This window comes from Vulpes vulpes, chromosome 1 (assembly GCF_048418805.1).
Source record: "Vulpes vulpes isolate BD-2025 chromosome 1, VulVul3, whole genome shotgun sequence".
Taxonomy (NCBI): domain Eukaryota; kingdom Metazoa; phylum Chordata; class Mammalia; order Carnivora; family Canidae; genus Vulpes; species Vulpes vulpes.
The window spans coordinates 153,092,445-153,107,934 of record NC_132780.1 but is presented as its reverse complement, the minus strand read 5'-3'; the positions used below and the strand labels follow the sequence as shown (position 1 = coordinate 153,107,934).

Here is a 15,490-nt window from a genome sequence, read left to right as displayed (position 1 = left end):
ATATAATCTACATCAGAGATTAAAGGGAAGATCAGACATCCTAGAAAGAGGTGTTACATAAAAGGGAAGAAAAGATCAATATAAAGAATGAAATTAATATGATAACATCAAAAGGACATAGTTGGACTGATCACTTCCAGATATACCCCACTGGAAGCCAACATAATTTCCAGTAATAAGCTATCTCAATGGTACCAAACACTAATATAAAAAGTTTTCATTACTATAAAGGCAAACAAAAGAAAGGACAAAGTAGTACAAAAATATTATCCCAGTAATCAATAGGAGAAAAAAAGATTTAATAAAACAATATTCTCATCATTCATCCAGGAAGGGAAATTCCATAAAAGAATATTTTGATGGCTTACAAAACTTGTTACTTCTGAAAAATAACTAAAAGATTTGCATTCAATAGTGATCATCATCAGTCAAATAGTAACTTCCACCTGTATATTTTCTTAAGCAAAAGACAGAAGAATTGATTGGTTTCTATATCCACAAATGACAACTATATAGAATGAACCTGGTCAACTGGATGACATGCATAAGATGCACACAGATATCACAACCAATTATTGGACTAGCCACTAACATTAAGAATGGTAAATTTCAAAAGACAAAGAAACTTAAAACAGTGCAAGTCTGGGGCAAAATATGCCTCATGTTAAAAACAAAACTTTTTAGTTATTGCAATCTTTAAACTATTTCTACAAAGATCTAGTCCGTAATTTCTAACCTTCATCAGAATCCCAGTAAATTATATCCTCAAGAATAGTGAATGTGGCATTTAACTCTGTTCATCCATGTCATTTAACTCTGTATCCAATTTTATCGCTAGAAGGGATTCTGGAATGTGTCTATTCCAACCTCCTCATTTTTAGTACCTGAGAGGTTATCCTGATGTATTGGGCCCTTAAGGACATTATCAATCAGGTCACTTAGGTATCATTCAGTAAATTATTAGCATAGTACTAATGTAATATACTAAATAGTATCCAAGTATCCTGAAACAGTTTATGTTCCCCTCAAAATATCATTTTGAGGGCTAAGTAAATAAATGGAATTCTAAAGAAGCTGCCACGCAGTTAAAAAAAATTTAAATGCAATTACACAGCGATAAGGAAGCTGTTACACTAAAAAAAATAAAGTGTCAGCAAATTTACTTTTCTTAATGTCCTTGTTTCTTCTCACCAAGTAAACACATCCACTTATCAATAGAAGTTGTGTTATCATGGCTTAGAACAAGGTTAGATAGGAGACAAATGACTCAATCAGAAAACCTAGAATGTGCAGACAGAAAACAAAGCTGCCTTAATGCCCAGGAAACTGAGCCAATCACTAGTAACTAAAAAGAACTACTGTGAAGTTATTTAAATAAAGGGGGAAGGGCATACTCTACAACCTTCTGAAATGGATTAACAGTGCTATAAAGAAAACAAATTAACATTCAGAAGGAGAGTACATTTAGATAGTGCAATTGTACAGATGATGAATAAACTACAAGATTTTAAAAACTCACTGTACAGAACTCACATAAATATCACCAGCAACATATGCAAGACATCAAAATGTTAAGTTTTAAACAATAGGGTGAAATTTAAAAAGGCACTTCATATAACAATGGAAACAGTTTCTCTGTACACAGTAAATGCAAGAAATCATATTATCTTCATATACATTTTACGTCTAGTCAAGAAATAACATTTTGAAGAAAAAGGATTAGACGCATCCCCATTGAGAATACCAAATCATTAAATTTGCAACTATACCAAAACTTCCTAGGAAAATCTAGAGAGATTTAAACATCCAAGGTTCACCCATGGAGAATTCTATGGCAGGTACAATATGAAAACTTATTATCTAATTGTGAGCTCCATATGCTACTGGGGTTGCAGTAGATCAACCCCCTAGATCAAATCCCTATTTTTAGTTTTATAACACTATCATCATTCAAGTATGCCAGAGAAAGATTTTAAAATCAACAAACAGGTTAAGGATACTGCTTCCTCTGCGATCAAGACACTGGCTACAGCTAAAAGCTGTTCCCATTCTACTACATTCTGACAGTCCCCACTCAACTGTCAGGTTCCTTTCAGAAGTTACCTACTACTTGATCAACAATTTGATAATTCAGTATCTTTCCACTTTTAGAAAATTCTCAGGAGATGCTTGAGCTTATCAATTAGAGTGGTAAAGCAATATTTATTACTGAGCAACATAAATAACACAAGATGAAGGGAATAGCAAACATTGTTTTATAAATATTTTAGAGGAGTTACACAATGTAAATATAAAAAACACTAGTGACTGTACACTTTAAAATAGTTAAGGTGGTGAACTTTATGTTTTCATTTTCCTGACAACTAAAAATAAAAAGTTTAAAAGGAGGAGCTGTTAAGTGGAAGTGCCAAAGCAGTTTCAGAGAATTACATCTTCAAGCATCATTTATTTTGGTTTGAATTTTGGAAAATAAGAGTACCTCAAAAATCTCACATTTGTAACCCAGTATCTAATTCAGGAAGGAAAGGGAAGAAATGGAAAAGTGGGAGCAGTCTAAAGTAGCCTTAGCTAACTAGGAACGGCTTTGTGCAGCCATATAGGAGAATTCCAAGGTCCCTCTCCAATTAAGTTCACCTGTGACTAGTCCTTTCCTAAAAGTAACTACAGTGCCACATCAAGGGCACATGAGTCTGCGTGACTGATGTGATATGTATTGTAAACTATAAAAATCCTTCTATAATATTTTTAGGCCCTTGTTTCTTTTCAGGTAGTTCATTAATGCTCTTCTAGAGTTCAATTTGAAAGAGTTTCTACAGCACTGGCATGGACCTAAAAAAAGGAGAAGTATAATACTGTGGAAATATACAAAAATAAAAGGTAAGTATTAACTCTAGGTATAACTTGACCAAATTGGCAAGATGATTTCCTCTATCAGGACTGTTGTTTATGCTTTAATCTACACATAGGACCACTGCAGTACTCTGAAATTATCTGACAAAATAAAATAGCTTCTTCTAAGTAGGGGTCTTTGCGTCTTCAATTTCTAGCACAAACAGGAAGAAAAGTAGTAAAAAGGGTGCTAAATATAGTTACAATGGAGGGAGAAGAGTTTCAGCTATCAAAAAGTAGGGGACTAGGGAAAACATCAATTACCACTGTACAAGAACTATGGCAAGAGATAGAAACCACATGAATTCTAAAACAGTGTGTTATATTCCACTAACGGTAGACCAAAATATTTTGATCAAGCAGATGAAAAAAACGCAGATGTTTGACAAACCAAGTTACAAAATTTTAAGTCTGTTGATAAAAAAAATTTTTTTTTTGGCTGCCAAGCAAATACTACATGATGTATTCAGACCTCTCAAACTTGACACTTTCTCCATTTCTGAAGTCACACTACAAAAACGAGGATCTAAGGGCTGGTATACTGTACAGCCACTGCCTTGAGATTAAAAAGATACTGTGGGATATACAATTGAGGTATCTGCTGCCAGTTCCAGAATTGTGAAGAACTATTAATGGAACCAACTGGGAGCAAAAAGGTAAGTCATCTCTTGTGATAGAGTCTGACTAGATTAAGGGACCAATAAACCAAGAACATGTCATTGAAGTCTTGATTTCAGACTTTTTAAAGAAATTTCTAGTGGATATCATTTAAAGATATCCTGAAACAGAGCTGTGTGAGATGTTCTCTTTATGACATTCACAGTTTAACACTTAAAGATTCTCAGTATCATCTAGTTTGATGGCACTCCTCTTTATTTTATGAGGACCAGATTGTCAGGCATGTTTGGAATTCTCTTGTAAGAGTTCAGATTTGCATGCCTGGATGGTATAACATCCTTTATATCCAGGGCATTAATGTACATATCTTTTTTGTGTTTAGAGTGATGCATTATCAAGCTCAAAAAAGTTAACTGTTTAGAAGGTAGGTTTGTTTAAGAAGGTCATCTTGATAAAAGGCCCAGAATATCCTGAAAGAACACCATGACTGGGTCTCACAGCTTCTTATTATGAGAGCTTGATAAGAAAAAGACTTAGATGTGATGATAACAAAGAATTCTCTCACATGTAGCTCTGAGTGGTAATGACAAGGTAGTCATCAGTCTTGATAAAGATAGTTATCATGAAAATTTCTAGAGATGTTATAGGTAGGAAAGTCTTTTTCCAGCTGGTATCTCCACAGTAGACCTATAACATCTAGCCATCCCACTGGAAGCAAACTGGTTTTAGCAAAATTTGATTTGTATTCCAGTTCTTGGCACACAGCTTCATGGTTGATTCTGAAGTCTCAGAGAGCTTGAGAGTAGTATGGACTCTTGCTGAGTTGATCATCCTGACATAAACAGAGTACAACAGATTTGTCATTTTGTGAAGATCTGACAAGCTGAAGCCTGAACAAGGAAGCACTGATGACCTAAAAACGAAGGATCTGCCTCTGGTATTAGTAAACAAAGATCTAATAGTAGGTTATTTCCAGACCCCAAATCTACTAGTCCTCAGTTTACCAGTAAGATTTTCCTGAGGAATAAATCTTTATATTTTTCTTTAATCACAAGAGGATTCAGATTCCTGAGTACCATCCTCTGAACTTATTTCGGACCAGAAATAATGGGTAAACCTTTGTCCAAACCTACTTAGATGAAAGTCTCTATTGCTCACATGGCCAATAAAACATGAGTCTCTTTATTATAACTTCTTTGAAAAGTCTAGAATTTAAATGTTAGTTGTGATAATTCCAGACATGCATCAGTTTCTGAGGTGACCTCCTACCTGCAGATCCTGTTTTGAGTGGAAGTAGCAAGTAAAATAGTTAGGCTCTTGGAGGACTATACTGGTGAACGCAAACAGGTTATTAATTCTTGTACCCGTGGCGTTCTGGAGATTCTCCCTTTTTTCTGTATCTATAGGGATGATTTCGAGGTTTGTACCAATCTCCTTTGGAATATCCTCTATTGTGATAATGTGCTTTCTGATCATGACTGTAAAAGTATCGATGTTGGTTATAGTATTTGTTGTGGTCTCTATAGTCATTTTCTTTAATACTGTTTTCTTCTGCAACAACAGCATTCACATCTTGCCCAAAAAGGGAAGTACCATCAAAGGGCAAGTGTGAGATCTTTTCCTGGGTTTTCTTAGTGAGAGATGTAAGTCGGAGCCAGGCTTGTCTTCTGTAGTCTATTGCCATTGCCATAACTCTGACTACGGAATCCATTATATCCCTAGTAGTACAAAGCTGCCAAAGGCCTGCATCCATACCATCAGATATTATACATCTTGCTTTTCCACGATCAAACTCTGGGTCATGAACCAGATCCTCCATATCTTCCCAGAGTTTACGCTGATATTGAGTCATATAGGCCATGTAGCTAGCAGCTCGGGCTGCAATGGAAGCGGCATGGTAAAATCTACAACCCATGACCTCCATTTCTTTTGAGGTAGAATCTAGAGGAGATGTTGTGCTTCCTCTTTTGCTGTGCTCTAATGCTTCTACAATAGGGCCCTCAGCTGGTGGATTTGGTTGGAAAGGAGAGGTATCCTTGGCCACAGGATATACCCTGTGCCCCATGAAGGAGGAAGGATGGCAATCAGCAGGGTCTTTAAAAACCTCAGTAGTGGCAATTCTCAGAAGCGGATGCAACGGAGGAACCAAACGTTTCTTAGAGGTCACATAATCAGGTTTTCCTTCACACGATTCTGCTTCAGACTGTAATGTTACTCTCTTTATAACACCTCTCTGTTCCATTCTTTTTAAAAGACCTGTGAAACTAGACTGACTGGGGTCAGTTGGCTGCCCTTTGTCATCAGCTGAGGGAGATTTGCAGTCAGCTTCTTCATCAACTGTGGATAAATTTTCATCCTTGGAGGTGGAGATGTCCCACGGCACTGAGGAGTTCTCACTTGGCCTAGAATGATGAAATCTAAAACAGCTCCTAGACTGCAGATCACGTATCACTCGGGACATCTCAGCCACTTGTGTCTGAAGATAAAGGATGGCATCCTGTCCATGCTGTGAAGCTGAAGAAGACTCTATAGGTAAATCCTCCTTGACCTCTGAAGAGGCCAAAGATTCTTGGGGGACCAGAACTGGAGATGAAGGCAAAGTCTGATAATTTTGTGATGGTTTAAGGGTCTCTGTCTCAGAGATCTTAATATCTGAATTATTTTGATCATTTTTCTGGTTCTCCAATGGGTTCTCAACAGAAGAAGGTTGAGAAACTATCCTCTGTGGACTGCTGGTGCAACTCCCAGAGGAGGAGCTGCTGTCTCCAATGGGAAGAGGAACACTGCAGCTAGAGCACATTTCTGGGCGATGATTCTCAGAGGATGGCACCTTAGACTCAGGCATTCTCTGGGTTATCCACATGAACAAGAAAACCAAGGAAGAAAAAAAAATGCTTTTAATATGTTAACTTTCAAGTGCAGAGATGCATGTCCAGTAAGTAGAACTCAATTTTTAAAATTATTATAATAACAACGAAAGATGCAATCCACTACAGATCAGCAAGGGGATCACAGAAGTCAAATCCATAAGCTTCACTACCCCAAAAACCCAATACCAACTATGGCCATTAATGTGGCACTCTGTTTATGAAAAAAAGAGTGAAAACAAGACCAGCTCAAGGGGTGCCATCCTGGCCTGCTGCTTGGTCTCATGCTAGGATAAGAAGAGGTGGTGAGACTACCAGTGATTAACAATCTTTTTTAAAAAATCCCATTCAATTTATGTAAGTCAACAAGTAGAAGCTAAAAAATGGCACAGAGAACTTCGGGGAAAGTTCCACTGAGAACAGAAAATATTTCTAAAAGTCCCTATTACAGAGTCTTTTTTAAGCCCCTTTAAAAATGCTCTCCTATTCACTCTCCATGAATAACAAAACTTCCCAGTTGCATAGACCTACTTCATGGTTTGTAGTTTCCAAGGAGCTTACATATGTATTTGTTAACTCATTTTGTCCTCACAACAACCCTGTGAGGTAGGTATTTGATAAAGTTAAAAGCTGCTTAATTTATTCAAAGTCACAGAATTAATAAGGAGTGAAAGTTCAGACTAAAACCTAGGCATACTTATTCCAAGTCCAAGTCTCAATCCCCTGTGTCAAGGAGAAAGTTTTCTGGCCATCTTGAACAAGAGCCAAGAGTTATCTAACCCATCAAGAAAACAACCCAGTAATAGACATTTGAGCTAAGACAAATCAAAGACAAGACTGCTACAAAGGGCTCAGCTAGTTTGATTTTCAGAATAAGGGAAATATCAGTTTAAGGGTCAAAGCCACAACCAAGCCAGTTAAGAGGAAAAAAAAACTCTATGTGAGGGATAGACGAGGTTAAAAGGAGTGATGACTAAAGTACTATGCCACCTATAACCCTTTTCCACATTCCATTTTCTAAAGGATCTTCACATATCCTTTCTTCCAAGATAAACATTCTGTGGCCACATGGTTCTGGAAGAAAAGGATTCAGTTATACATGGCACCTGAGGAGAGACAGGAAAGGAGAAGGGCACAAGGAGCCAAAAAGCTTGCAGTTTTTATTCCATTTTTCTTCTATCAGATACCATCTTCAAGGTTTAGAATTTTCCTGTGTCATGTTATCCTTTCACATCCTCACTGAAAGTAAAGAAACAAAATTGGGAGTAGGAGATATTCTGGGCCAAGGACTCACGGGACACCTTTTGTGGCTCATTCTACAGAAATGAGCCATTCTCTAAAGTACTACAGCTCCTAATACAGCCACCACTGACTTGACAACTCTCTTTAGGCAATGCCTTTTACATGACAGAGGTGAAAGAAATGCAAATCAAATATAATGTACTTACATCACTACGAGATGTGCTAGGCTCTTCATCATCACTGCTGACCAGATCAATGTATTCAAGAACAGGTCTTAATGGTCCTTCCTATGAAACAATTGAACAAATTAACAAGTCATGTACAGTTATTCAAACTAAGCTAGTCATTTAAAACAATCTTTTTTTTTTTTTTGGTTTGGACTGGCACCAATTCCTCTAAAGAGGAAGCCTCTGGGGTGACAGAAAATAATCAGAACAAACATAGGGAAAAATATTCAGAGTACATAAATAAGAATGATAAAGTCTAAAAGAAAGAGTTTAAACCTTAGTAGAGGGCACCTAGATGGCTCGTCAGTTAAGCATCTGCCTTTGACTCAGGTCTTGATCCCAGAGTCCTCGGATCCCAGAGTCCTCGGATCAAGTCCTGCATTGGGCTCCCTGCTCAGCGGGGAGTCTGCCTTGCACTCTGCTCTTCTTCCCTGCTTATGCTCTCTCTCCCTCAAATAAATAAAATCTTAAAAAAAAAAAAAAAAAAACCAAAACCTCGGTAGAGTTATTAGGACAATATTGATTCTTTGAGGAAATGAGTATTAATAAAGGAAGAGTGCTACAGGAATTTTAGGTGGGATGAGTATTAATTATCTGATAACCAATCTCAAAAATATGCAGTTCTTTGACTAACAGCTCAGCTTTATGTCCCACGCCTATAGTCAAATATCAAATCTGATTCTTCATCCTGTTTCCAACCATACTGACTGCATCACAGACCAGGCCTTGAACGTTAGGCCTAAATGCCTAGATTTTATTTGATAGGCAAAAGGGAATCAATAAACACAAAGATAGGAAAAACATGAGAGCTGTGCTTTAAATAGACTAATCATACAGACAAGTATGGAAAGTGGGGAAGGCAGGATAATTAATCAGTCCAATAATGCAAAACTAAAATAAAGGTAAAGAGAATATTGTGGTACACCTACAAGAGAATACATGGGTATAATGAAAAAAAAAAAAAAAGATTGGCTATAAAAAAACGTCCCCCCCAAACAAAACAAAACCCCAATAATAACAAGGAATCAAAAAAATCCTTAAAGTTTCAAGCTTGAGCAACTAGAAGGATACTAATGCCATTAGTATAAATCTGGAATACAGAAACAGGAAGCTAACATTCTTTTAGACATAACAGGTTGATGTACCAGTGGTACACAAAGGTAACTGGTAGACAGCTGGAGATGTAGGGCTATAATCTGGATATATGAACACAGTTAAGACATACAGATTTGGGAGTTGTTCCCCTAAAAGACAGACTGAAACTGTGATAGAGCCAACAAAGAAAGCAAAGAGGAGATTTAAGGAGGTTCTCAAGGAAATGCTGGAATTTTAGGGCTCAGAAAGAACTGCTAAGTAGGTAATCAGGGGCTAGGGAAGAAGAGTCAGGAATGCATAAATTCAAAGAAGTTAGAGAAAATCTCAACAAAAAGTTGTCAATGCTAGGGGTACCTGGGTGGCTCAGTCGGTTAAGCATTTGCCTTCAGCTCAGATCATTATCCTGGGGTCCTGGGACTAAGCCCCAGGTTGGGCTCCCCGCTGGGTGGGGAGCTTGCTTCTCTCTCTCTCTCTCTCTCTCTCTCTCTCTCTGCCCCTTCTGCTCGTGTTCTCTCTTACTCTGCTCTCTCCCTCTCAAATAAATAAAATCTTAAAAAAAAAAAAAAAAAAAAAGGTTGTCAATGCTAAATGTGGCCCAAAATGCTGACAACCAAAAAAACTGTCACTGAATTTGACAAGATTTTTTAAATGCCTGAGAGCTACTTCAAGAAAGTAGTGAGCATAAAGAAGCCAGGCTCTAAAATATTAAGTAGAAAATGAAGCAGTAGGGGCACCTGGCTGCCTCAATTGGCAGAGCATGCAACTTTATCTTGGTGTTGTAAGTTCAGGCTCCACATTGTGCGTAGAGATTACCTAAAAATAAAATCTTGAAAAGAAAAAGGCAGTAAAGGCCATGAGTAAAGAGTATTATTTTTAAAAATCTAGTATGTTGAGTACAAGAATAAGAGACACTGGAGGCGAATTCAGCTGAGGGAAAGATTTCTTAGGGTGCAGAAAGCTGACTGCTGGCAAACCAGTGATATGATCAGTTGGAAAGACTAAAGTGGGGAGACTTAAAAAAAAGAAAAAGCTTGACAGAAGCTAAGATCTAGTTAAAGATCTTCTTCCTGAGAAGAGGCATCCAGTCTCAAAGTAACTTGTTTCCTCTCCCTTAGGCTACAACTTCTCCCCAGGCAGTAAACTGCTATCCTTTCAAATAGGTCTTATCTAGCCACTAAGATAAAACCAGAGAGCAGAACCTGGGTGGAGATCATGTAATAATTAAGATTTTTGCTGGAGCTGTAAAAATGGAAGTTTAAAAAAGAGGAAAAGAGGGACAGAATATTCTCCAATTACAGTCCACAGAGATGAATCTTCTACCTTAAGACTAAAATCTACGACTGCTATGTCAGTATCAATCGTGCAACCCAAAAAAGAAGAAATAAAAATATGATAGCTTCTCCTGTTCATATAATCACCGTTTCAGCTCTTCAAGAAATGTACATTATTGTTATTACATGTCCATAGAAACAGCACACCAAGAAAGTCTCCAGGTAATCAGAAATATACAGAGGTAGGGGTGGACAGAGCTTCCATAAACAGGTAGGAAAAAAAGGGAGATGAAAGAGGGTAACAAAAAAGAAAGACGGTAACAGTACAAAACAAAAAGTAGAATGGAGGAAAAAAAAAAACCAAGACACTTCAAAACCAAAAAATCAGGAAAATAAGGAAAATGGTCACAGATGGGATTTAAAAATAGTTGCAGAAAAGAAAGGACAGGAGAAGGGAATGATGAGAGAAGATTATTAGAAATTTACTACTGAGGGCAGCCCCAGTGGCGCAGCAGTCTAGCCCGCCTGCAGCCCAGGGTGATCCTCGAGACCCGGGATCAAGTCTCACGTCCAGCTTCCTGCATGGAGCCTGCTTCTCCCTCTGCCTGTGTCTTTGCCTCTCTCTCTCTCTGAATGAATAAACAAATCTTAAGGAAGGAAGGAAGGAAGGAAGGAAGGAAGGAAGGAAGGAAGGAAGGAAAAGAAAAGAAAAGAAAGAAAAGAAAGAAATTTACTACTGAGGCGAGAACCATTAGATTAACATCTAACCGTTTCTGAACTGCCGAAGAACAGTAACTTCATATGATTCACACTAATCAAAGGAATAAAAAAAAATCCAAAATGAGAAAAAGCAAGTCCTTTAAAGTACTTATTCAATCACTCCACAAATAATTGTGAGGTTTTAAGTGAGAGTGGTAGAAGATGATACCTATTTGATACCACCAAAGAGGCAGAGGCTGAATTAAAAAAAAAAAAAAAAGATAAGTATCCCAAAGGAAAATATTTATAAGCAAACACTCTACACTTTAGCTAATTTTCACACTGGATATTGAAAAAAATTCCACCATAATGAACTTAAAGAATCAAAACATTTTAGTATTCCATTTATTTTACTACTAATCAGTAACATAGGTCATTGAGCCTACACAGGCATTGTGCTGAAGACTTCATATGCATTATTTCATTTAATCCTCAATTACTTTACAAGGTAAAATAGTGAATTATTATTTAACAAATGACAAAACTAAATAAAGTACACCTGGTTCTCTAAATATATAACTGCCTGTGTCGTCATTCTAATTCTGAGGTTACGTTCAAAGCATACATACTACTATTTTTTTTAAGACTTTATTTTTAAGTAATCCCTACATCCACTGTGGGGCTCAAATTCACAACCTCAAGATCAAGAGTTGCATGCTCTACTGACTGAACCAGCCAGGCACTCTTAATACACTCTTGGTTTTATTTTTTAAAGATTTTATTGATTTATTAGAGAGAGAGAGAGAAAGAGCAGGGAGAACAGCAGAGGAAGAGAGAGACGCAGACTCTCCACTAAGCAGGGAGTCCAACGCAGGGCTAAATGTCAGGACCCCAGGGTTCATGACCTGAGCCAAAGGCAGACACAACCCACTGAGCCACTCACGTGCCCCCTTACACACTATTTTTAAGTCAATGCCTTATTACCTACGTTTTTAAGATACTTTGTATTCCTTCAATAAGAGAAAAAAAGACTTCCTGCTATTGTCGCCAACTCTGAATAACTCATACCACTACGCAAAAAAAAAAAAAAAAAAAAAAAAAAAACCCAAAATGCGTATTATATAAATATCAAGAAACATAAATTTTTTTTAAAGATTTACTTTTTCATGAGAGACACAGAGAGAGGCAGAGAGAGAGAGAGAGAGGAGAAGCAGGTTCCACGCAAGGAACCTGATATGGGACAAGATTCTGGGACCCCGGGATCACACCCTGAGCCAAAGGCAGATGCTCAACCACTGAGCTACCCAGGCATCCCAAGAAACATGATTTCTTAAAATGTTTATAATGACTGCTTATGTTCTTAACAGGTATAAATCAATGTAGTCCTCCAATCAAAGGTATTTTATTTGAATTTGCTCCATCCACCAATCAGTAAATCATCATTCACATCCCTTTTGTACATAACAAAATCAAAGGATTCTACTCCCCAAGGCCACACAATTAGAGCCAGGAGCACTGATAAAAGCAAAATAGTGTAGGAACACAGCTGAGGGACGCCTGGGTGGCTCAGCGGTTTAGCACCTGCCTTCAGACCAGGGCATGATCCTGGAGACCGGGGATCAAGTCCCACGTCAGGCTCTCTTCATGGAGCCTGCTTCTCCCTCTACCTGTGTCTTGGCCTCTCTCTCTGTATATCTCTTATGAATAAATAAAATCTTAAAAAAAAAAAAAAAAAAGGAACACAGCTGAATTAATAGTCTAAGTTTAAAAAAAATTTTTTTAATGACACAAAAAGCTTTCATTCCGGTTATCAGAAAAATTATTCTCATACAAAGCCAGACACCAATTACCTACTTCTGTTGATCTTTGAAGAACATGAGGATTACAGGTGCTGACCTTCCCTCCCACCACACAGAACTGAAAATCTACATATAACTTTTGACTCCCCAAAAATGGAACTACTAAAAGCCTACTATTGACTAGAAGACTTACCAATAACATTAATAGTTAACACTATTTTGTACACTGGATGTAGTGCATACTGTATTCTTATAATAAAGCTAAACAAAATACTAAGGAAATCATAAGGAAAATATTTACAGTATCTGTATACAAGTGGACACAACAGTTCAAACTCGTGTTGCTCAAGGGTCAAGTTTAAGTAGAAAATAAAAAGTTATGGTCTAAAAGAAATGTAGCTTACTCCAGTCTAAAACGAATATGGATTTGAGCATAGATGCACAAATCTAATCTAAAACTTTAAATGATGCATGTGCTTTGGGGATACATTTCCATATAGAGAAGTTAGGGATATAGTTTATTTCTGCAGTCTTGTCCAGCAAAAATTTCAAATAGTTCCCAAATGCCTACTTTAAGTCTAAATTTAGTGCATAATTCGAAATCTACACTATCTGGCCCATCCTTTCCCCTCCTACCTAAAAATTTTTATCCTCCAGAACTACATATAATCCTCTCTGCTTTCCCATTTTGATGCCCTTTTTTTTTTTTTTAGGATTTTTATATTTACTTGACAGAGAGAGTGAACACAAGTAGGGTGAGAGGAAGGCAGAAGGAAAGGGAGAAGCAGGCTGGATCCCAAGACCCTGGGATCATGACCTGTCCCAATGGCAGACACTTAACCAACTGAGCCACCGAGGCGCCCCTTGATGCCTTTTCTTTTTTCAAAATTCTTTCATTTCTTTTATTTTTTAAAAGATTTTATTTATTCATTAGAGACACACAGAGAGAGGCAGAGACATAGGCAAAGGGAGAAGCAGGCTACTTGCAAGGACCCTGATGTGGGACTCAATCCCAGGACCCCAGGATCACAATCTCAGTCAAAGGCAGATCGCTCAACCACTGAACCACCCAGGTATCCCTCATAATTCTCTTTTAAATACAAATACTGAAAGTTACCTATGCAAAAAAGTCTGCCTTCTTTTAATAGCACCATGTACTTTTTATAAAACAACTACTTTCCACTAGAACTATTTACACAGTTCTCATCACCCATCTTATCTTCCACACTGAAATACAGATACTTACAGGTAGAACATATTTCCAGTTAATCTTTGTAGTTCCAGAGTATTTACTTAATGACTTTGCATATCACAAACTCCAACATAATTTGTATTTATTTACTCATCTAATTATAGGCCAAAGTCATGCAGCCAAAAGATAACCTGATATTTTTGCCCATGACCCCTTTCTACTACAGTTAAAGTATTATCACTTGACCTATGTGCTTTGGAAGTTACTTAGAAAATTACACCTTGATCTTCTTCACTATTTCTACACATTCAATGATTTCACATTATACCAAAATCTTGGCTGAAGTCTCTGTCTCATGTGCTATTACCGAAACTACAGTAGGTTACGTCAGCAGTTTTTATATCTTTATATCTAAAGTAGCATTGCGAAAATGTCATCAGTTCTTAGCTAAACTAGTTTTCTGGAAGTAAATTAAAATATCTGCAAAGACAGACAGAAAGATGGTGGCCAAATAAGGCATCATGGTACTCTCACTCTTTGAAAGCTTGTGTTAACACTACTTTAACAAAAGACCTACATTAGTACTCATTTTCACTAACTGGAGAAAACCTGAAGAGAATTTTTGCTTATTAAAAAAAAGATAAAAAGCCAAGCTACTGTACAGTGTTTCTTTTGCTGCAAGCCATTATAGAAGCAGCATGGACCCAAAGTAGCAACAACAGCACTGCCAAGATCTTTCCCTGGGAATTTAAACTCATCATCTCACTGCCATAGCTTTGAATTGTCTGAAAGCATCTGTACCTTACTTTATTTTATTCATCTATTATCAAGATGTGTCCTAAGGTATCAAAAAAGCCCCCTTTTAATACACTACTATTAATATTTTTTTGTTTTGGAAATGCTAAAAAATTAATTGCTTTAATAATATACATTAATCTGAATTTTATAATATAAATTATAAAAGCAATATAAATTAATTGCTTTTCACTTTCTGCCATCTTAGCTTATGAAAGTTTTGATAGGTTTCAAAGGCTTTTCCTTTCCAATAGTGGGGTGGGGGGAGAGCAGGTGAAGTCACACTTCTATTTCTAAACTAAACAAAAAATGAGAGCAAAATCTTTAAAGTTTTTATGGCAATACTGTCATTTGAGATCATACAGGCACTGACTGCAAAATCAAACAGTACACTTATAAATAGTCCAGTTCTCTGTATGTACATTTCAACAAAAAAAAAATTTTTTTTTAAGATTTTATTTATTCATAGAGACAGGGAGAGAGGGGCAGAGACACAGGCAGAAGGAGAAGCCGGCTCCATACAGGAAGCCTGACGTGGGACTTGATCCCGGGTCTCCAGGATCACACCCCAGGCTGCAGGCCACACTAAACCGCTGCACCACCAGGGCTGCCCATCAACAAAATTTAAACGAAAGAACTAATTTTTGCACCTCCACATCCTTATCATTCCTTTCCTTCAGCATTCTGTTTGGTTCTAGACTCTTTATTTTGCAAACCACAAAAAGACTGCTATGCCACCATGTGGATTAAAGTTGAGAAAATTAATGAGAGTGAACTAAGAAATTCAAAGAGTAAA

At 37.2% G+C, this 15,490-nt stretch overlaps 1 protein-coding gene across 6 annotated transcripts in view; it reads right to left on the bottom strand.

Moving 5' to 3' along the window:
* ZNF451 (zinc finger protein 451) overlaps positions 1 to 15,490 on the bottom strand; it is an 88,933-nt gene that overhangs the window by 70,543 nt on the left and 2,900 nt on the right. For 3 of the 6 annotated variants that reach the window (XM_072734742.1, XM_072734746.1, XM_072734761.1), the window contains exon 3: positions 7,823 to 7,903. In XM_072734742.1, coding sequence (XP_072590843.1) covers positions 7,823 to 7,903 — 81 coding nt within the window. Of the gene's footprint in view, positions 1 to 3,361; positions 6,356 to 7,822; positions 7,904 to 15,490 lie in introns of those variants that run through there. The other 3 variants (XR_011996670.1, XR_011996673.1, XM_025991100.2) reach the window with 3 other exon arrangements.